Below are 24585 nucleotides of genomic sequence, written 5' to 3'. Positions count from 1 at the left end.
GAAAACATGAAAAGTTACTTTATTGCACATAATTCAAAAATAAAGATAATACATTGTAATAGTTATTAAGACAGATGTCAAAACTTGAATTTTATATTTCTTTTATCTTTTTTTGATATTTCTATTACATATAATTTCTTATTTAACAAATTTACAATTTAAATAAAAAACAAATCTTATTGGCAAAACGAAAACTGTGACTTGCAATTTAATTAACATTGTTATTATTTTAAAACAAATCTATTTTTTATTTTCTAAACCAATTAATCACAATGAAATAGACAAAATGATTGCTTTCTGTGCTCAAATAGAAACAATACTGTGACATTCATTTGTAATTAGTGGGTAACAAATTTTGATCAAACATTCTCCTTATGTAATTATACACTTCAACAGCTCTATTCTTAGACATTTTCCCCCTACACTCTATTAAAACAGCGCTTGATTTCAAAAAATCTGACACAGACTTAAATCCATCACATAAATTCAGTGCATGGACATAACTCAATTTCGGTAAAGAAACAAAGAATTTCACTCTATGGCTCTGTTCATCATTCAATTCTATTGGCACTTGGATTGCCGTCTTTTTCCGATGTTCAAGTCTACATAAGTCTGCGAGGAGAACAGCTGTCTCAGTAAAGTTATCAGTAAATAGTATTTTTATATCAGATCTTTGTAGCAATGCTATTGTTCTATCAACATACTTCGTCCAATGAACTTGTCTTACAGATTTTTCCTCACCTGGTTTGATGCGATCTTTTTCAACAATAAGACACGGTCTATCGTATAACTCACCTAAATACTGCATTCTTTCAATCAATTTTGCTCTATTGCTACCGTTACTAAATTCAGACCATTGTTTTCTTTCCACAGCCATCCGATTACTCACAATATAATCACACCCATGTAACTGTGCTGCTGAAACGTTTATGTCATGTTTAAATCTCAGATCAGAAATAATATCTTGTGATCCACTAATTTCTTTTGAATCCACTAATATTACTAGTTTTCCATCAAACTTTGAATTTCTCGCCGTTGAGTTCATAAGCAAGTCTGTATCATCAAACTTATCTTCATTTATGGGTCTAACAAAATCAAAATCATCATTGTGTGCTTCATTATTTGAAACAGATTTCTTCTTTAATTTTGTTAATGCATTGGCACTTGAATTTTCTTCTATGCTATCTAAGCCTTTACTATCTCCTACTTTCCTTTCTGCCATTTGCCTTCTATATTCTGCTTGTTTTTCTTTTTGTTTCCTCAATCTCTCTTGTCTTAACTCGTCAGCAGTTTGGTGACCGTTTACAGCTGATGTTTTGCTTACAGATTTTTCATTTAAATCTTCATTTCTATCATAAACATTCCTATTTACCAGTTTAACACTTTTATTACTTCTGCACATGCTTCTGCTTTCATAAAATTCATCTTCACTTTCACTGTTGTCACTACTCAAAAGTAATCTACTTCTTTTCTTTGATTTTGACATTGGCTGAACTTTTGGAGACATCAAATCACTTTGATTCAAGACAAGCACGTTTTCTTCATCACTTGATGTGTCATTATTTAACTGAATTCTACTACGTTTCGTTTTTGGAGCATCAACCTTTTCATTTTCATCTTCACTGGAAGATAAGTTTTGCTTTTTAGCTGGTCTTTTCATTTTTCCTGCCAACTTTGTTCTTATTTCACTTAATGCTTTCATCCTTCCCATTTGTATTGCTCTTTGCCTACTAGTCTGGAAAGCTTGCAAACCTCTTCTGCGCTTTCTACCTGTATGCATTACTGAATTCTGAATTAAAGTTACTTCCTTTAGTTCCTCTTCAGATTCATCTCCTCCGTCTCCTAGCAACCAATTGTCTTCCTCCTCTTCATCTGCTGAGCCAACACAAAATGAATCCTCCATATAATGGGAGTCTTCAGGTGGTGGTTTTTGGGAAAACACATCAACATCACTCCTGTGATTAAACTGTAACTTAAACCCACCCCTATGTCCAACAGGACTTTTTACAGATTTTAGATAGAGAGCATGTACATCAGTATCGTTAAGAGCTTGTGACTGGGTATTTTGAGAATCTGATATAAAACTACCCTCATATCTATCTAAGTCACTTCCTTCATGTTCATCAGAAGATGCATTGCTATCTCCCTCTTCACTTAGCTCAGCTTCTTCATCAATGAATGGGTTTGAAGTTCTCTTTTGCTTGCTTTTCAGTTTCACTTTTTCATGTTGTTTCCTTTTATCATTGGTTGCAATATTTTTTGAAGCATTTTTCCAAGGAACTTGTATATTTGACTCAGCAAAACTTTCTTCAAAATCTTCATCAGAAGATTGTTCAAGCTGTGGAATAGACTTCTTTGTAGTGTAATTATTTTTCATTAACATAAACGAATCATCAAAATCTTCATCATCGCTACTTATCATAAATGCAGTGCCTTTTTTACTTTTTTCTTGGTTATCATTCTCATGAGGCTGTTCTTTGGTCATATGATTCTTAACAATATTTTCTTTCTGTGTTAAAGGAGAGTCTAATATCTTAACTTTTTTCTTTCTCCTTACAATGAAGCTATCATCATCTTTCTCTTCTGAGCTATCTAGTCTCGATAAACATCTTCCAGACTCGTCAGCTTTTTGTATAGGCGTTTCTTCAGGTATTCTACTCATTTCCCTAAAAGGGGAATGTGTATTTAAATCAGGTAAAGTGTCTGAAGCTTTCACTGGAGTAATATCATTAGCTCTATCTGGGGTATTGTTTTCTGATATTCTAAATGGAGTAACACTTTGAACCTTTTTGCTCTGGTGGATTAACGGTGTGCTTGTGTTGTGTAGAACTGGCACCATACCTGTACTTGTCCTGTTAGTATCTTTATCTAATAGCATATCACTTGTAAAATTGAAAGAATCATCAAAACTATCTGATGAAAGATCATCCAACCTAAATACTGATTTCCTAACGTTTTTGTTAAGTCTTAAAGGTAATTCTTTAGCTTGTTTGTCTCTAACAGAATGTTTGTCATTCTTCTCCTGTGAAAAAGTGATTGGGCTAACAGCAACCACTGGGGTATTGACTTTTTGTCGAAAATTTTCTAAAGATTTTTGACTAGCAAGGAACGAATCACAGCTTTTTTCATTATCAAAATTTGTTAAATTATCATTCTTTGGTTTTGGATCATTTTGAACTTGAAATTCTGCTCCTGAATCTATCCAATCCTCAAGATCTTCACCTAAAAGTGCAAAAGATGTTTCAAATGCTCCCGTACAATTGCCCTCAATCTCCTGTTCAGTATCAAGATCTGACTTCGTAGCAAAGGGCTCTTTGATTCCGTTTTCAATTTTTCCTGATGTTTTCGTCTCATTATCTGAATGTGTTTCACTGTTAACTACATTTTTTTCAGTATTTTCAAAAAAGTCATCCTCTGAGTTCTCTTGTATAGCATCCAAAGAAAATTTAGTCTTTTTACTCAAAGGTCGAAGAGGAACATTAACGATGTCATTAAAAAGAGATTGACTTTCTTCTTCATTGTTCTTAATACTCTTTTCAACATCCTCTATGTGTGTATCATTTAAGTCTAAGCTTTTCTTACTCTTCAAAACTTTGACATTATTTGCTCCAAAATTGTTTCTTTCACCAACTTTTATTTTTTCTAATTTACTTCCATACTTGTCATCATAAAATGTTTCACCTGATGCATCACAGCGACTTTGGCTTAAACAGTTTGTAAATGTAAAGGCTTGACTCAGTCTATTTGATGACGACTTTTGGGAAACTTGAGTGGCTTTGGGAGAAGGTGGAATTACATCATCATCAAACTCAAACCCTAAATCAAACTCTGGCATGTCTATAACACTTTCTGAAGAGGAGGATTCTTTTCTTGAAACCTTTTTTTCTGACAAATCTCTACCTTCCTCTGAAACATCCTCATCAACAGTGGACATGTTATAATTGATAACTTTTGAACAATCTTTTATCTGTCTTTCATCATCATCAGATATACTTTCATCAGTACTATTAAAACCAAGAAGTGTTTTCTTCAAATTGAATTTTGGACTTGGATTTTCAATGATTCTATTTTTACTTGCATTGATTTTATTTTCAAAACCATGTCCATTTTCATTGCCATGACTCTTAATGCAAGCTTCTGATGACCCAGATCCTCCTTTGCCACTATGAACAAAGTCAAGAGCCTGTGTGAATGTGATCTGAGTACTAGTCTCATGGGTCTTGGTAGCTGATGGAGTTGTAATGCCCATAAACAAATCATCATCTTTGTCATCAGACAGGAAAGAGTCATACTTTGGTTTATCCAAATTTGAAAAAGACACATTTACTTTTTGATTTGAAGATGATTCATTATTATAATTCCTTTTCTTCCCTATATTCTCTGTCACAAAACTATAATCAGCTCCTGAAATTCTTATATTTTTGTCTAATGAAGAAGTACAATTTGAACTTTTTTGCAACTTTGCACTTGTGTTGTTATCTGAAACATACGTTATTTCTAAATCATCATCCAATATTCTGTTATCAGACATTCCTTTTTCATCTAGTTTTTTACTTTCTGATAACCCTAACATTACAGATGAAGCTTCATTTGAGTTATCTTTAATCTCAACCAAATCTTCAGACATCCAGTCATCACTAGCTGAGAACATGTCATCAGCATTTAACATAAAGTTACCAGTACAAGCGATATCATCCTTTTCATTCAAATCTATATCATCTTGGTCACTCCTGTCTAAATGGGTAAACTTAATTTCATTTTCCTTTAAATGGTGTTTCCCATCCCCAGAAACAAATGTTGTTGATTTTAATTGAATATCATTAGCAACATCAACTTCCATTTCATCATCAACATGAACTGAATGCCTTATCTTTCTTTTGTTTCCGTTTAAACATTCTTTATCAACTTGCTTCTCATTCAAGGGTGATTTGAACAATTTTTTTCTATTCTTTAATTTCAGTCCATTCACTAAATCAGCAGATGTATTCATATCAGTAACAGCATTGCTATTTGGATTATCTAATGCACAAGATGTATTCATATCTGTTAAAGCATTGCTATTTGGACTATCTAATGTAGTTTTCAAAACAGTTTTATCTCTCTTGTTGTCCATTCTTTCAACATGTGTTCGCTTATCAGAAACCAATTTTTCATTTGAGAATGGTTCTTTTAATTTTATATCTACCATGGAAATGGACATTTTTTTCTTGTCCGATTTCCTGTTTCTGCAAAAATCGGTGATTGAGTCATTCAACATGCTTTCGGGATACACTATATACTTCCCTTGTTTATTCTCCCTATGCCACTCATCTATCGCATCAATGAAATCTACATCTCCAAATTTAGAACCTGTTTCTAAAGCCTCACATACTTTGGCTACTTCTTCTACTGACGGTGGAGTTCGTATCCTGAATATTTCTGTACTTATATCCTTAAAGGAACTAATTTTACACAATTCGGAATCAGAATCGTCAGATAAAATTTGACAATTTTCTTCATTTAAATGTCTTGACCCTGCTGCATCTTCATTTTCAACATGTGGTTTTATACTTAGCATATCAGACACCCCAGGAGAACAATCAAAGTCTGCTAAGTCATTGTCTGCTATCAACTCTATAATCGATGTATGACCACTATTCTGTCGATGTTTCTTCCTCCTCCTAGCATTTCCAATTGTCATCCTCTTCTCTAGGGATTTTGCTTTACTCACAAACCCACTTTTCTTGCTTTTCAATGACGAATTTTGAACATCTTTTGCCACATCAGTTGTTTTATTAGTGCAGTTTTCAATTTTCTCAGAAATGTCAATAACTTCATGAATATCAGGAGCTGGAATATTTTCATCATCTGATACTTTTCTTGTAACTGTAAGCTTTTTCTGGACAGTGTCAGGTTTTCTTTTAATACCTAATCCTGAATTTTCTATGTCACCAGTTTCCTTAGTAGCTCGACTAAATTCAAACTCAGGGAGGCTTTCATCACTGCTTATTTCCATTCTATCATCAAGAAAATCAAACTTCGGAAGATTTTCACTTCTCCTAGATTTTGGTTTTTCATCAGACTTTTTACCAATCTTGCCTTTGTCTCCATTGGTTTTGTTCTGAAATAAATGTAATGCATGTTATCAAAATTGTTCAAGCATGCAACATAGAAGTGCAATGAATTTATAACTTATTATTTTTTGTTACTGTCAATAAAATAGTGTCCATTTTCAATCTCAATTTCAAATGCAAAGATGCATTTTTAGCACTGGTTGATTAATGGTGTGCTTCTGTTGTTGAAAATGATTAATTTTTGCACTTTTGTATCAAAAACTCCAACATAATTACTGGACAGTTAAACAAGAGCTGTCACAGGAGACAGCAAAGCTCAACTAATACAAGAGCGATCAGTGATCACATGTGTCGCCTCATAATGGCCAATTTCATGTTGGGACAAGTTTTGTGACAGACGAACAGACAGTGCACAACTAGACTTGGTACTGATCATTCCTGTAAAGTTTGGATGAAATTGCACCAGTAGTTTATGAGTAGTAGTCCGGACAAGCTTTTGTGTATCTGGCAACACACAGAAAAAACACCTTTTTATCAAGGGCCATAACTCGGCCAAAAATCATTCAACCGGAAAACCCGTGCAATATGCGCAAGGACTTGAGCTACAGATCAATCCTGTAAAGTTTCATTGAAATTGAATTAGTGGTATAAGAGAAGTAGTCCGGACAAACTTAAAAAATAAAAATTGTTTTAAGGGCCATAACTCTGACAAAAATCATTGAAACAAAAAATGCTGACAATATGCACAACTAGACTTGGTACTGATCATTCCTGTAAAGTTTGGATGAAATTGCACCAGTAGTTTATGAGGAGTAGTCCGGACAAGTTTTGTGACGGACAGACGGACAGACAAACGGCAAGACGGACAGACAGACGACAGAGAAGTGATCCCTATATGTCGCCACTACTCCGTAGAGGCGACACAAAAATACTGGACGCAGTAAGGAGGACAAAACTATGAAAGAAAAATTAATTATGTATAATTAAGTTATAGTATAAAATAACATTTGTTAACATAAATTCCAAGATCAAGGGGAATAATTCTAGAAATAGTCACGCTAGAGTTATGAACCTTGTCATACAACATGTGTATAATGATAAGAAATATATATTTGAAGTTTGAAGTAGATACCTTAACAAGAGCTGTCAGAAGGACAGCGCGCTCGACTTTTTTAGTGCTTGCCTATAAAACAAAACTTTGACAGTTAAGGGCACACAAGACTTTAACTAGGAATTTCTAAGTACAAATCAAGAAACATTTTCACAGAGTTATCTTCTCTTGCTTACAGATAGGTCTCATGATGGCACATAAGAACTCCAACTTCCAAAGTAATATCTCAAATGGTTAGGTCAACAAGTGGACTGACAGTTAAGGGCACACAAGACTTTAACTAGGAATTTCTAAGTACAAATCAAGAAACATTTTCACAGAGTTATCTTCTCTTGCTTACAGATAGGTCGCATGATGGCACATAAGAACTCCAACTTCCAAAGTAATATCTCAAATGGTTAGGTCAACAAGTGGACAAGAATGAAAATTTTAACTGAGTTTCTAAGTCAAAAAGGGCCATAATTCAAATAAAATCCTTAACAGAATTACCTTCTCCTGCCCATGTTTGGGACCATGATGGTAAACAAGTATTCCAACTTTCAATTTAATATCTCAACCAGTTCAGTCAAAAAGTTGACTGGTACAAAAAACTTAACCAAGATTCTAAGTCGATAAAAGGCCTTAATTTTTAAAACAAATCCCTGACAGAGTTACCTTCTCTTGCGTACAGATGGGGGTAATGATGTGAAATAGCATTAAAAGTTTCAAAGCAATATCTCAAAGGGTTAAGGCAATAAGTGGATTTTACCCATATTCAATGTATTTTCTAAGTCAAAAAGGGGCATAATTCTGTCAAAAACCTTGACAGAGTTATGTCCTCTTGTCTGTTGATGAAGGTCGTGATGGTAAACAAGTATGGTCAGTTTCAAAGCAATACCTCCAATGGTTTTGAAATAAAGTGAGGTGGTACAAAAAACTTAACCAAGCTCAATACACTTTCTAAGTCAAAAAAGGGCCATAATTCTGTCAAAAACCTTGACAGAGTTATGTACTCTTGTCTGTAGATGGAGGTTTATGATGGTGAACAAGTATGGTAAGTTTCAAAGCCATACTTGTAATACTTCTGAAATAAAGTGGGGTGGTACGAAAAACTTAACCAAGGTGTGACGCCGACGCCGACGCCGGGGCGAGTAGGATAGCTCCCCTTTTCATAGAAAAGTCGAGCTAAAAAGTAAAGAAGTTATAATATTTCTTAAAGAAAATCTTAAGTTCAAAGAGAGATAAATCTGTAAATATTGCTTCAAGAGTTATGAACATTGTCACATAAAATGTAATTGATGATAAGGAATAAGTATTTGAAGTTTGAGTTAGATACCTTTAAAACTAAAAAAATTATAGTAAAAAAATAACATTTTTCTAGTATAAAAATCTAAGTTTATGGGGAGATAATTCTTGCAATATTGGTGCTAGAGTTATGAACCTTGTCACATAACATGTGGATGATGATAAGGTACATATATTTGAAGTATGAGGTTGATCCCATAAGAAATAAAGAAATAACAGTAAAAAATAGTATTTTTTAAGGAAAATTCTAAGTTCAAGGGGAGATAAATCTGAAAATATTGGTGCTAGAGTAATGAACCTTGTCACATAAAATGGGGATGATGATTAGGTACATATATTTGAAGTATTAGGTTGATCTTTTAAGAAATAAAGAAGTAACAGTAAACAAGAGGGCCATGATGGCCCTGAAGTCGCTCACCTGTATATAGGCCCCCGTAGTGGGGCCAGTTTAAACCCCAGGGCTTTTATTTGAACAAACTTGGTAGACACCCATTAGAAGATGTTTCATGCTAAACATCTAAGGTCTAGCTGGTCAAGTTTTTTCTTTACACATATAGTTAAAAACAATGACACACCTTGGGCAGGGCCAGTTTGGACCCAAGGGCTTTTATTTGAACAATCTTTGTAGACACTTACTAGAAAATGTTTCATGCTTAATAGCTGAACTCTAGCTATTCCGATTTTTCGAAGAAGATTTATAAGTTTTTGCTATACACATATAAGGAAAATCAATGACCCCCGGGTTGGGGCCAATTTTGACCCTAGGGCTTTTATTTGAACAAACTTTGTAGACACTTACTAGAAGATGTTTCATGCTTAATATCTAAACTCTAGCTATTTGGGTTTTTTCAAAGAAGATTGTTAAGTTTTTGCTATACACATATAAGGAAAATCAATGTCCTCTGGGGTGGGGCCAATTTTGACCCCAGGGCTTTTATTTGAACAAACTTGGTAGACACTCACTAGAAGATGCTTCGTGCTTAATATCTTAACTCTAGCTATTTGAGTTTTTTCAAAGAAGATATTTTAAGTTTTTGTTATACACATATAAGGAAAATCAATAAACCCCGGGGCGGGGCCAATTTTGACCCCAGGGCTCTTATTTGAACAAACTTTGTAGACACCCATTAGAACATGTTTCATGCTAAATATCTTAGCTCTAGCTCTTTGGGTTCTTTAAAAGAAGATTTTTAAGTTTTTACTATATGCATATAGGGAAAATCAATGACCCCCTGGGGCGGGGCCAATTTTGACCCCAGGGCTTTTATTTCAACAAACTTGGTAGACACTCTATAGAAGATGTTTCATGCCAAATATCTAAGCTCTAGCTCTTTGGGTTTTTTAGAATAAGATATTTAAAGTTTTTTCTTTTGGTTGCCATGGCAACCAGAGTTCTGCATGGAATTAAATTCTTTGAACAATTTTCAAAGGTGACCACCAAAGGAACATTCCTGTGAAGTTTGGATGAAATTGGCTTAGTGGTTTATGAGGAGATGTCATTTAAAGTAAAAGTTTGCGGACGCCGGACGGACGCCGGACGAAAAGCGATCACAAAAGCTCACCCTGTCACTTTGTGACAGGTGAGCTAAAAATAGTATTTTTTAAGGAAAATTCTAAGTTCAAGGGGAGATAAATCTGAAAATATTGGTGCTAGAGTTATGAGCCTTATCACATAAGATGTGGTTGATGATAAGGAACATATTATTTGAAGTTTGAAGTTGATACCTTAAGAAATGACAAAGTCATAGTGAAAAATATTTTACTGCACCAAAACTTTAATCTGAAATCGGGACGCGGACGCCGGGGCGGGTAGGACAGCTCTCCATATACTTCGTATAGTCGAGCTAAAAATCACAGGAGAGAAGCTCAAGACAAAAATTTAGCAGTGACCAGTATTTTTGTTTTACTGCACTAGTCTATTCTTCAAAACTGGAACCTTACTGAAAATCACATCTACCAGTATATATAAACAATTTATTGATATATACTATTCTTTATATACCTGTTTTGGTGCAAGGAATGTAGGTAATGAAGGGATCTCAGTTTCACCAGGTTTTAAGATATCTTCCTCATTCAAATAAGCTGCCATCTCTAAACCATATGGATCGTCAGAAGGGTCAAGGCTCTCTGGAAAGAAGAAATCATAAGCTTTAACAAGAACTGTCGGAGGGCAGTAACGCTCGACTATTTGAAAAGTTGTCACAAGGGTGTTTCATTGAGTATAATAATGCTTACCTATATGAATACATAAAATTGTCCGAAAAGGTACAAACCCTTCAGTAGTTATAGAGATGCCAGCTTACAAGCAAAAATTTACCTAGAATTTCTTAGTCGAAAAAGGGGCATAATTATGCTAAAAAGAAAATCAGAGTTATGGGACTTGTGCCAATCATCTTAGATAATCACAGAGAACAAGTGTGTGAAGTTTCAATCCATTCCCTTCAGTTGTTATGGAGATACCAGCTTACAAGCAAAAACTTAACCAATAATTTCTAAGTCGAAAAAGGGGCATAATTATGTAAAAAAGCAAATCAGAGTTATGGGACTTGTGCCAATCATCTTAGATAATCACAGAGAACAAGTGTGTGAAGTTTCAATCCATTCCCTTCAGTAGTTATGGAGATACCAGCTAACATGCAAAAACTTAACTAAGAATTTCTAAGTCGAAAAAGGGGCATAATTATGTAAAAAAAGCAAATCAGAGTTATGGGACTTGTGCCAATCATCTTAGATAATCACAGGGAACAAGTGTGTGAAGTTTCAATCCATTCCCTTCAGTAGTTATGGAGATACCAGCTTACACGCAAAAACTTAACCAAGAATTTCTAAGTCCAAAAAGGGGCATAATTCTGCGAATAGTCTAGCTAAAAATCAGAATGATAAAGAATACATCACTTTATGCCACACCTTATACAATGTAAACAATAAACTTCCAGCATTTGTACCAGGTGATGTTTCAATAAACATTATTATTAGAAAAACCTTATCAATTTAGCCTCATTTTCATTTCATGAGTCTAAAAATGTGCAGATAGTCTTTAAACAGGTTTGACTGTTATAGGTTTGACTTGATATGTGTACTTGCTCAACAGAATTCAGTATTGTACTCAACAATGTATAACTCATATATATATAAGTTCAAAGTGCCTAACTGCAGTTATTGCAATGGTAAACTACCAACACCTACACCACCATCAGCTGTTAAAGATTGTTAGTGCCATTTAGAAAAAGAAAGAAAATAGAAATCTTGTATACAACTTTCCAAGTAAAACAAGCAAATTTGTTGAATTTATATCCCCTGCCGAGTACTGGTTATTAACTTATTACTAACACAACAACTGAAGACATAAGGTTTAACACAAAATACATATTTCACAAAATACATACGCTGAAGCTGTATGAACTCCATAATTTGTACAAGATGTTTAGAACCAAGACTATGGTCTACAAGTTCCGTGTCTTGAAGAGTATTCTGCCATGGAGTCCATTCTGATAGAGATAAAAATCTCCCATTTTCATGCTGAAACAATATACAAATTGAATTTGTTTAAAGTTATCGGTATTCAGTCAGTACCTAAAATTTTCTTGAAGCTTTTATTTGAAGTTAGTATCTGAAATGTGATTGTTTCTTTTTAACAATAAGTATTTCATAATAATACATTCATCAAGCAGTCATGTGGACTTCTAAACATATATGGTTTTCTTGCATAACATACAGAATTATCTACAGTTTACAATGGTGCTAGAAAAACCTGCCTTACACCCGCCCGTACACCCTTCTTAGAATGACATCATTTTGCCATTATGTATGAAGCTGCAAATTAATAAACTACTACAATAAAGTGCTAAATGAAAATGCTTGTTTTAGTTATATCTTTTCAAAGTATGATTAATGTTAAATGCAAGAAAAATAATCAGTCAATGGCTGTCTGAACAGATGAGATTATCAAGCTCTTGGGTAACTGTTTAACGGTTACCGCTGTAAACAGTTACCCTCAAGCTAGATATTCTGGTATAGCAGCCAATGTAAGATCCTTATATTCTGTAATTTAAATCAATCTGGTGGACCGATCAGAAAACAGATTTGACTACTGTTATTCTATAACAAACTGATACATGTTTTTGTTTGTATCTATTTATTGGGTTTTAAGTCACACTGACACTTGCAAGGCCATATGGCAACATTCCAGCTTTATTAGTCGAGTAAGAGTTCAGATGCTGATCTAAGCATTATTTCAGGAACAAGCAGGCATCTGAGTAGAACCCCCGATGTATCATATGTTAGCCAGATAGCTTCCTCTCCGGAAAAAACCCCAAAGACCCTGGTGGATTTCGAACCAACTGAGGTGAGGTGCAAATGATTAAAAGATAACAACCTTAACAACTAGGCATGTGGACACACTGAGTCACCCCAGAATGTTACGTAATTTAAGTTTGATTTTAAAAATTACATTATAATCAACTTAACAGACACTCACATAGATATATGAGCACAAGATAAAATGAGTTCTCCCATCACTGATAAAAGACATGTTGTTTTAACTAATTAATTACCTACCTGCTCTTCATTGGTATATTCTTGCTCCAAACAAGTTATACTGCAAGTTGGTAGTTTTGGTATTTCCTCATCAGGGATCAGCCATGGTTCAAGCTCCCTGTACTCTTCTAGTGTAATTATTTCTTCTGACTGATCCTTCTTTGAAGCAGCTAAATGTCAAAATTTAAGAAAATAATTCAGTTGAAAAATTTAAACACTGTAATTTTCAATTATTGAACCTAAACAAATCCAATTAAAATTTCTTAAATTGCCCTTATTCCGTTAAGATTTTATGTATGCTATGTATCCAACCTTGAGTTTAATGCACATTCATAAATTAGCTTGTTATTAAATTAATATTGGTTTAACAATATATGACTTGTCATTCCAATCAAAGGGAGACAAACTGTTTTAAAACATTGAAATTCAAAATTAACAAACATTGTATCTTACAAGAAGGCACTATTACAATCACAACACCTACGTATGTATATAGAAGTTAGAGCTGTCATTGATTCAGTCCAAAGCATATTGACAATATACCAATATCGAATGACAAATATCAACGATATATCGAAAAATACTCCTAATTTCTTGTAAATAATAATTTTTCATACCTATTTTAATGATTTTAGTAAAAGAAATGTTCTGTTCATGGAAATATGTTGTGTCCCATTTCTAAATGACCTTATGCATGATTTTTTGACCATATTTTGTCATCACTGCTATGAAATGTGTTCATTATGTATCAACAGATTAGTGTTAGACATGACCACCTGCCTTTGTTTATGTTTTTAGTGAATTTTCATAATTTATAGACATTTATATAATTTATCAAAATAATCTATTTTTTCAAATGTGTACTGAATGGCCAATGATCATTCGCTAGAGAAGGTCACAATTCTCCAAAGCAAAACACCATTAATTAGATCACAGTTAGGTTTGCCATTTTTTATCCAAACTGCATAATTTTAGACATCTGCTACAAATGGCAAAATATTTCAGCTCTTGACATAAGAAAACCTACATGTGTTTCACTAAGTTAGACTATATAAACAAATGACTCCCAGTACAGAGCCATTTCTCACCTTTATGGATATAATTTATATAACGTTTTTAGAGGACCACAAGATGATGCTAATGCACAATATCAAAGCTCTGGGCATTCTCATTTCTGAAGGGAAGACTTTTAACATTTTTCAAGTCTCTCAAGTCCTGTGACCTATTTATGCATCAGATTAGAACAATTTATATAATTTTTTTGAGGGCCAACTAAGGAGCATTCCTGTGAAGTTTGGTCAAAATCCACCAAGTATTTCAAGAACAGATGTTGATTAAAGAAATTGTTAACAACAATGAACACCAGAGGACAGAGATCTTGTCATGCTAAAAGCTCACCTACAAGCATTTTGTGCTCTGGAAAGTGCTCTGGTAAGCTAATAAAAAACACATAGGGAAATTTTTTTATATCAAAGTTAAAACCTTACCATCACTCATCATTGTGGTTATTTTACTCTGGTTGGCTTCCTTATCTGTTGAGATTTTCCTTGTGGGTTTAAAGTTCTCTTTCACTGTGATATGCATACTGTGACAAGTTGGCACAGAGTTTTCAGGCAACATACGCGGACTGTGTTGATAAAAGTGTAATGATTTGGCACCGTTCAGAATGGCTTTGTGTATACTTTTCTTTGAGTATTGGCTCTGATTGTATATCTGAAATATGGGTTAAAATCTGTCTAAACAAATGACAGACATTTCATCGTATTTTATAGACTTAGTACATATTTAAAGTACATGTGCGAGGGATGTCCCAATAAGTCATAGACAATATCGTTTCAATACAAAATACTCAACAGACTTTTAAAAATATTTTACTGATATTTTATAAGCCATTGCTAAGCAAACATGCAAAAATAATATTTTTGCTTTACAGCCATTGTCAAAGACTTTGTAGTTCAGTCCTCGTATTTACTAAACACCTCTTCATGTTTCATACAACAAATTGGCAAAAAAAGATTTGAATTTCTCTCTTATTTTAAAAGAGATCAACTGACTTGTGGTAGCCAATAACGATTCAAAATTTTACTGTTCATTCTGTCAAAAATGTAAAGCATGATAAATGAAATCTTCCAATGTGACGCTAATTATATTATAACACAACATACGATCTAGACTAGTATAGGAAGACAACGATAGCCAGGCATCAAAATATTTTCAGAATCACTCGTCTGCAGGACCAGTAGCTAATTAATCAAATGTACAGGCAACATAATTTTGCTTGTCATACATCGATGTTCTCTTAAATTCCACTCGAAAGTACGAGGGGACAAGTGTAATTTTCGGTCTCTGATAACCCTAAATGCATTTTCTCTGGCCGAAGAATTGGCATAAGAAAATACAACAATTCTGATTTATCTAGCTGCCTAGCTAATGTTAAGGATTTTAGTTACAATATGTTATCAGAAAACATCAAAGATTCTGCGTACCTGTTCTTCTTTACCCTGGGTCACCAGCATCACAATCATACCCTCTCGTTTACGTCCAGTACGACCCATCCTCTGTACCAGTCGTATAGGACTTTTGTGAGCATCAAAACAAATGATAAGGTCCACATCACCGATGTCTAAACCTTCTTCACCTACACATGTTGATACTAACGTGTTGTAGCCACCCTCTCTAAATTGTTTCATTACCTATGAACAAACATAGAACAAATGTGAAATATCATTCTTACACAATCCATAACATATTTCTTACACACATTATTGTAATCAAACCTTTAAATCACTCTTCCATCACACATAGTTTGTATAAGTGGATATTTATGCATCATAAAAATGTTTCAAAAAGTGGACTTTTGATGAAATTACCTGTCATATTTCTGTTACTGCTATAAAATTTAAATGGCAAAAATTGCATGCACCAAAAAAAACCACCACATTTTTGCTTAGAAAAGCAAATATTTGCTGAAACCAAAAATCCAAAAGTACGGTAGTTCCTCACAGAATTCAAGTCATAAGTAGTGAAGTGCAAGTAATTTAAAGTCAGAAACTCAGTTTATACATAATTTATTTTAGTTTGATTGTATTGGAAGCTAAACGCTTCTCAAATCTGTTCCTGATACAGCACTCAGCAATGAGTATAATGTTTCTTGCTCCAGGACACAAGAACCTGCCTCTGACAGGGTCTGAACCCACAGTCAGCAATCCTTAGATTACTTGTCGGCAACATTAACACTTGAAACCTTTAAAACTAAAAAAACTTTTACATTTTAGCTTAAAAGAATGCTTATAAGAATAAGAATAACTTCATAAAAATGATAAAACTTAAGTCATAATAGTAATGTTGATCATTTGGTCACAGACGATAAATTCATTTATATATGAAGTCACATTAAAGTTCAAACCTTTAGTTGTTCTTTCTGTGTAAAGCCTTTAGTAGATTTTCCAGCAGTGGCCTGTCCTATTGAACTCATAACTTAATGATGGGGTTGATGTACATGTAGCATGTCCGTAATCTCCTGTACACTGTCACGATACTGTGAGAATATCATCACTCTTGTACCAGCTGTATATATATCAATAAGGTATATAAACAATTAGCAATATCACTTCTACATACATGACCAGTATTTTACAGGTGTTAGGCCAATTCTAACATGTTTTTGGTCATATCTTCGCCATCAAAAATTTGAGTGCTTGACAGTACGAAAAGGGGTATAACTCTGTGAAAAAGTAACTCAAGAGTTATGGGACTTAAGCCAATCACACTGGATAATAGCAGAGTGTATGTGCGTGAAGTTTCAACTCATTACCCTTCAGTAGTTTTGGAGATACTAACTTGCACACCAAAACTTAACCAAAATAAGATGGCAACAGCAATGCTGAGCGGGTACAATAGCAATACATATTCTTTGAATACTCGAGAGAAAAATCAACATCTATATTACAAATCAGCCCAAAGAAAAAACATGGAGCAGTGATCTAGTGGTAAAGATGTCTGCTATGGGTTCAAGCCAATGATGTTTCGACAATATTACCTCATAACAATAGTACTGGTAAGATCCAGAGTTATTCAAATAAACTTAAAGCCTTTTCACAATTGAGCTAAAAAAGTATTTTTTATACATAAAAGAAGAAGAATTACTATCTTACCATCAGAATGTGTGTTGAAATGATCTAAAACAATCTCCTGTAATTTCTCCATTTTTGGATGTCCAATTACAAAAGGCTTAGCTCTAGCCTGACTTGCTGTCTCACTGACAAATGAAAAAATAATCATTCATCTACAGAGTTTGTCAATATGAATTATTAATGTTTATATTCTGAAATAAGTAAACAAACTTTTTAATATTAACAGTATATGTATGTTTGTATTCTTATGATCTAAAATCTGTAAGTAATCTAACATATGTTTTTTTGAAAAAAATCCTGGTATATACAAATATGTATAATAATGATAATCAATCATCTTATGACAGCCTTACAGACAGGAACTTTTCTATGTATGAAGAAACCAGTACATACTAGATTTCCAACCAATTCATAAAATAAAAACAGAGATTTCTGGAGAACTCTTCCAAATGAGTTATCTATAGATACAGTAATATTTACTCAGCCATTCTTGTTATTAAAAGGCCCATTAAGCTTCCAAAATGCTACCATTTGTGCCGAACCATGACAAAACCAACAAAGTGTGTTTGCGACCATCATGGATCCAGACCAGCCTTCGCATCCGCGCAGTCTGATCAGGATCCATGCTGTTCGCTATCAGGTTTCTCTACTGGTAATAGGGTTTGTAAGCGAACAGTATGGATCCTGATCAGACTGCGCATGCTGGTCTGTATCCATGCTGGTCGCAAACGCACTATGTTGGTTTTGTCATGGCACGGCTCATTTTTATTTCTCAAAAACTTCTTATTTTTGTTATCTTGTAATAGTTTTCAAAAAATTAATCATAGGCCATAAAGATGAACTACATATTTTCAAAAGTTGCCCTTTGGCAAATGGTATAATAACAGTGACTTAGTATTATGTATGGATGTCATGCCACATCACTGCACATTCAGTGCTACTTTCTTGAATAATTAATAGCTAACATGCTCTAAATCCATTATTAAAACATTATAGAACACATGTTTGACTTTTCTAAAATATTTTTAAAAAAAATGATTGATTTCTAAGGCATTATGTGCCTTTAATTTCATGAATCTGACCTTTCTGGTGCAGTATATTTCCCAGATAAAAGACCCATTAGTTCATTAAAATCTGCATTTCTGGTCAGTTCAGTTCTTGTCCGGCCATATCCCTTATCTCCAGTCAATATTCCTTCAAGGAAATTGTACAATGACCTTGACCCATGCAGCTGTAGCAGCTCAAACCCGTGATAGAGACTCATAGCTAATGCAAAGTCTCCCTCCACTATACCATACTGGTTTCTCTGAAATAAAAATATGATGAGAATTTCACGAAAAAAAACTTTCAAATTTTATGTGATTAATACTTAGTTTGACACTTGCTTATTTAAGGGTCTCAATTCAATCTGATAGGTTAGATATTCATTTTGATCAACATTTATATTGAATCTAGTCATGAAAATGGTTATGTGCTTTTTATGTTTAGTTATCACAGAAGTACACATCCATTTTTGCTACATGTATGTTTTATATATGACCATATTCAATGTCATAGCAAGCACTTTTTGCTATAATGCAATTAAATAAAATCTTCATATAAATCACATTGCCATCTATCCAGGCTCTATACTGTTGGTAGATCATATTTTAAATTTGTTACTGAAAAACCTCCTTAAATTTTGAATAAAATATTCAAAATCAAAGCTTGGAAAAGATTAAGTAAGAACCTGTAGTTTTTCTGGTGGATTTTGCCTGAATGCCTCTCTGGCTTTGAGGATGAGAAACTTGGACAAACTGGCTGTATCTCTGTTATATAGGACACCATACCTCTTCAGTTTATTCACAACTACGTCCATTATCTGTAACAGAAATCAGATGCATCTCTGTTAATGTAAGTTTGTACAATTGTATCCATGTAGATACTATCACTAGGCCTTGACATTAACTTTTTTATTTGGTTGTCTTGCCGAGCAAGTACTTTTGAAAATTACTTGCCTTGACCCAAAGCTTGCCTACCCTGACTTGAACCAGCAAAGACATTTAATCAATCATACATTAGCTACTTGAAAGCAAACAGATGAACAATCTTCCGAAAAGGGGTTTATATATCCATTAGACATGAAAGAGTTTTCAATAAACTATGGAAATAGTGAGAGAGATTTGTTTGTTTGTTTGTTTCATTTTACGCCTTTTTCCAACAGTATTTCAGTCATATAGGTGGGTAGTTTCCTAACCATCGTTCCTGGAGAGTTACACCAGTACTAGACTACATTCCTCCGCGCTAAACTACCAAAGCATCTCCCGGGGATCGAACCCACACCAGAGAGGTAACTGGATTAGAAGTCATCGACTCTAACCCCTCGACCATGGAGGTGGTTAGTGAGAGAGAAAAAATTCAAATGTATCTGCTCACTTAATATTTTGAAGAAAAAAGGGGAAAAAAGAATTGTATGTTTCATGGTTGATACAATTTTGTAACACATTTGCAAATGAATTATTATTTTCACAATATTGAAAAGAAATTTTCAAGTTTGAATGTTATTGGCTAAAATATTTATTAAATAAATTGATAACATCGTGACAGTCAAGATTGGCTCTTGGTTTTCAGTTTTTTATATAACTTTTTTGAAACTTATGTTGAGGAAAATTTTAAATGACTTCAATTACCTGGATGTACTTTGTTTTAACTTTAGTTAGCTCGTCACCAAGGGGCACAACCACTTTGTCTACCTTCCTTTCATGAGAGTATTTCTTGATATCGTTCGACTCTTCTGTACGTATCTCTATTTGAGATATCAAAAGGTTGTTGAGAACCTGCTGAACAGCCTGTGAGATAAGAAAAGCAATAAACAACCAATCAGAGTTGACCGTTAAAATGCTAGAGATGATAACTACAGACATATGCCACACAAGTATAGAAACAGGCTGGCATACAGTGCTGCCTGACCTGTCTTTTTTTTTAATTTTGGCTATTGAAATTTTACTATTTTAACATAAATTCCTTCATCTTAATGAAGGTCTACTCTTAATTCAGTAAAAGTCTTGCTCATTATACAAATTCAGCCAGGTAAATGTATAATGCACATATATGTTTTAGCAGTGTGTGTTATGTGAACAAGTATAAAATTACTTTTTGATCGGTTTACACATCAAATTGTTTGCTGGATTAATTGTAAAAAAAACAAAAAAACTAACAAGCTGCCAGGCTTAGCCATTAATCATCTACATACAGTTCACTGTTTAAAGGGACTAAAAATTTGATGCACACTCCTGTTTTTTTCCAGAACAATTATTTTACCCATGAAAAATGACCAAAAATGAAAAAACGTCTAAATGCTTTTAACTTAATTAAATCAGGCTGATAATCTCAAAAAAAAAAAAATTCAATTTAATTCTGTTTCTGCATAATTGGCATCAATTTTTACAAACTTATTTTAAGTGCAAACCTTGATCTAAGAAAGTATTCCAATTTCATGTTTTTTTTTAGGTTTTTGGACCTCAGTGGAATTCCTGTAAGCTTATATAAATTTAAAAACTGTTGTAATATGTAAACTCATACCTTGATATCACTACCAGGAGTTGCACTGAGAGAAAGAACTCGGAAGTTTTCTGTGTACTTCACAAGTTCCCTTACAACCTGAAACATATGTAATGAAATATTAACATGTATCAAAATAAATGATAATTTATTAATGATATATCAAACTATTTATTAAATCTTCCCTACACATTCAAGTACTTCATCATCATGTAAAGGGTGTCTGTGGCTGGGTGTTTAAGACCATTGACTTTAAATAACTTGCCCCTCACCACAAAGGGATCAAATCCCATCAGGGACTTTGAATAAAAAAATATGCTTACTTTCCATTAAGTTGAATTAATGAAATAAATATCTATTTTAGTATTTTTGTAGATAACATCGTCATGGTAAGTGAAAATGTCAAAAATTAAAATCTAAGTGGTAAAGTAAACTCAACAAATACATTTAAAGCATCAACTGACAACAGTCAACTACAAATATGTCTGCAGATGCCAGAATACCCCACATTCCACTATTTTGTTAGTCAACAGACAGTGACAGAGCAAGATAAACAAACAAGGGCAAATCAATATGTTCCCTTACAAGTAGGGTCTTAAATATTACTTTAAGCAATACCTGTAACATTTTTATAAATTCGTACAATAGAATGTTGTATTTACCTGACAGTAAGCATGGTTACCAAGAGCTTTGTGGGCCTCATCTATGACCAAACATTTCACATAATGTGCCGGGCACGATCCTCTACTCAGGTCATTGGTTAACACTTGTGGTGTAAGGAAAAACACTCTTTTGTCATGCCATGCTCTCTCCCTCTTTGATGGCCCCATACTCCCTGGTAAGAAAAATAAATACCTTTGATACTTTATATAAGTAAGTAGTAACATTTTATTTAAGAAAGCAACAAAAGGTATTTACAAATGTACTCAGAAAACATCATTGCCACTTTGAAAAGTTTAATTAATATTTCCTAACAATTTATGCCCATATCTTTCTGAATATTTAGAATTGTGTTTGTGTGCATTTTTTGTTTGTTAATTCAACAGTTTTTTGTGAAGTCTATAATGTTAACAAGTTTGTTTTTTCCCCACGAGTATGCTTTTCTGTAAATTGAAACGTTCACCCTACATTGTACATGTAACTCAGTAACAGTACCTGTCATTTCAGCTGTGTGGTCCTGTGGAATCCCCATGATATTGTAACATGCTTCAATCTGCTGGGCAACAAGTGGTTTTGTTGGAGCCATAAAAATCACCTTCCCTTGAGGGTACCAGCGATAGAAATTATACATCACAACTGCAGCGATGAAGGTTTTACCAAGCCCAGTAGGAAGCGTAACCATTGTGTTTTTAAATAAAGCCTGCTTGACTATATCAAACTGATAATCTCTAACAGGATAGTTTGTCGGGTAGATCCACAGCTTACCAGCACTTTTATCAAAACCTGTAAGATTAGAGTTCTGAGTTTGAGCCTGGGTTGGCATGAAGCCATCTGCACCGACTGAAACATCTCCAACATGTTGATCTTGATCATTAGCGTGTTCTCGGCTGTTATGTGATGTATTATTTGCAATAGTACCTGCTCCTGTGTGTCCACTAACATTAGATACCGATTCCTCAGCCTCACACAGAAGATCGTCGTCATCATCTTCAAAGCTACCACATAAATCGATGACATCATCATTAACTGATGAGGTTGATGCCTGAGCCACTGGCTGGATAGACTTTTGTTCAGAGGTAGTTGCTCTATTACCCCAGCTCTGAAACAAAGTCGCTTGTTTCTTATTCATTATGGCAACATGTTCTTATACGACCATATTTGATTGTGGCCTCACCTGAAACAATAAAAAATGAAATACTAGATTACTTTGTTTCATCTAAATTCTTAGTTCATATTTTAATCATTTAATGGCATCACTGTTTTATATATTGATTTTTATGCTCAAAACATCCTCTTTCTAATAAGGGTGTAACGGTTTACCTGTATACCGATATTTTGCAATATGAAAAAATAAATTTCGTTACGCGGTTTGATTTTTGGAAAACCGGTAAAAATCATAATTTTCAATTAATTGCCTTCTAATTTCGTACAAATTTTGCATAAAATCTTTAATTGGCAAATTTAATTGGCGCCAATGTAAGATAAAAATATCCAACAACTAGTACACTTAAAAGTCAGTAAGCAGCCGTATAATTTACATAAGCGGCCCAGATGTGAAAGGTCACACGAGACTAGTTTTATTTATCAAATTGTGTGACACTTTTATCACTTTACTTTCTATTTATTCCTTACATTTTTATTAAGTTTCTACTAAGAATATATACATATAATAATAATATATGTTACTCCATCTTTACATCAAAACATAAAAACAACAATACGTATTGCAATACGCTTCGGCAAAATGGCAATATATTGATTATTGCAATATGGTTTTTGCCGTATTGTTACACCTCTACTTTCTAAATATCAAATGTTTACACTTCTATTCTTTCACACTTAAATTTTGACATACAAGTGATTTTCATTTTGTTGTGCGTAACTTTGATGCACAAATTTTGATAGTGATGCGTGTTTTAGATTTTCTATGCGTATTTCACGCTGATACGCATGATATCTGGAGCTCTGGGAGGTTTAATAAACACATGATTTAGGGTTAGATATACATGTTTATTACATGCTTTTCGGTGGTTTATAGAAATATATCAGTGATTTAAAACTGGTAATTTCACTGTTTGAAACAGTGAAATTATCACTTTGATAATAATTTGCTGACTGCATTGCAAGCATGTATGTACAACGTATAACTAAAACATGCGGCAAGACAGAGACATTTCACTGAAAATGCTTCACCTTTATTATATGCACTGTATTTTTTCATCTTTTTACTAATGCCAATTCAATTGATGTTTATGCAAGCCATAATTTTGCAAATATAGCCTTTGAAAAATCTTGACCTGCCCTTTTCTGTTTCTATCCTCCATTTTAAAATGTCTTATGAGTGTCATGTGACCAAAACTTTGCAAAGTGTCCTTAATATTCACTGTAGCATAGGGTGTACAGCTTATATTGTTTGAAAACATTAATTGGTTTTTAATTGATACTGAGTAAAATTCATAATGGGTTAATTATTGTATATAAAGTCTAAAAAAGAAAGAAAAAAAATCATTTTTCAAATCAACATATACATATCTTTACAACCTCATTCATTTTAGATATATTTTTCAGCCCGTTAAGCCAAATACAGATGCTATTCATCAAGATTAATGGTAAATACATTCAATGTTAAAGTGACAGATACACCTATTAAGACCACTGCCAGGGTGTATGGCATTCCTAAATAATGGGTAGTTTTATATGAAATAAATTATAATTTTAAGTTTTCACGATGTTGTTACATTGCAGGTTTGCTCATTTAAAAACTTCTTTTGCTGTTCATATTACATTACAGTGAAATATCCTTTTAAAATAACCACCCAATGAAAAGGCGTCATTTCATATGACTGTAAACAACAACGGATGCCTCCACGGTCTGTTTACTTAAGTACAAAACTAAACTGATTTTGAATTTTTAACAAACATAAAAATGGTTTGCAGAGATAAACAACATGCCATAGTAACTTTATATTGTATATTATTTAATGATCAAGTTCAATATAAAAAATGCACTAGTTAAACAGCTTAAGGGCGTCAAAACTAATGACTCTAGCAGTCTAGGATACCTACCTTACTGTTCTCGCGAAATATGATGACATCGTTGTACTCTTGTTTATAACGGTTTTAATTTGCGTATATACATTATCACATTACTTTAATTAAATAAATAATCTGTCTCAAATAATTTATTCGGCGTGTATACAGTTATATAGTATTTTGAAGCTGCATTCTTCTTTATTTACGTTTTTGTAATCTACCGCTTTAGCAATCG

At 33.6% G+C, this 24585-nt stretch overlaps 1 protein-coding gene across 1 annotated transcript; it reads right to left on the bottom strand.

Annotated features, from left to right (window-relative positions):
- Positions 1–24585, bottom strand: LOC132715063 (Fanconi anemia group M protein-like). The gene is given in 15 exon segments (XM_060698037.1): positions 1–6100; positions 10451–10575; positions 11835–11967; positions 13006–13154; positions 14472–14697; positions 15471–15677; positions 16391–16551; positions 17139–17242; positions 18200–18423; positions 18847–18978; positions 19787–19945; positions 20679–20756; positions 21320–21492; positions 21813–22491; positions 24384–24585. Coding segments are annotated over 14 exon segments (8277 nt in total). The 5' UTR covers positions 22447–22491; positions 24384–24585; the 3' UTR covers positions 1–328.

Source organism: Ruditapes philippinarum, unplaced genomic scaffold, assembly GCF_026571515.1.
Source record: "Ruditapes philippinarum isolate M1 unplaced genomic scaffold, ASM2657151v2 ctg6543_1_1_1_1, whole genome shotgun sequence".
In the NCBI taxonomy this organism is placed as follows: Eukaryota; Metazoa; Mollusca; class Bivalvia; order Venerida; family Veneridae; genus Ruditapes; species Ruditapes philippinarum.
This window is presented reverse-complemented; position numbering and strand designations above follow the sequence as displayed.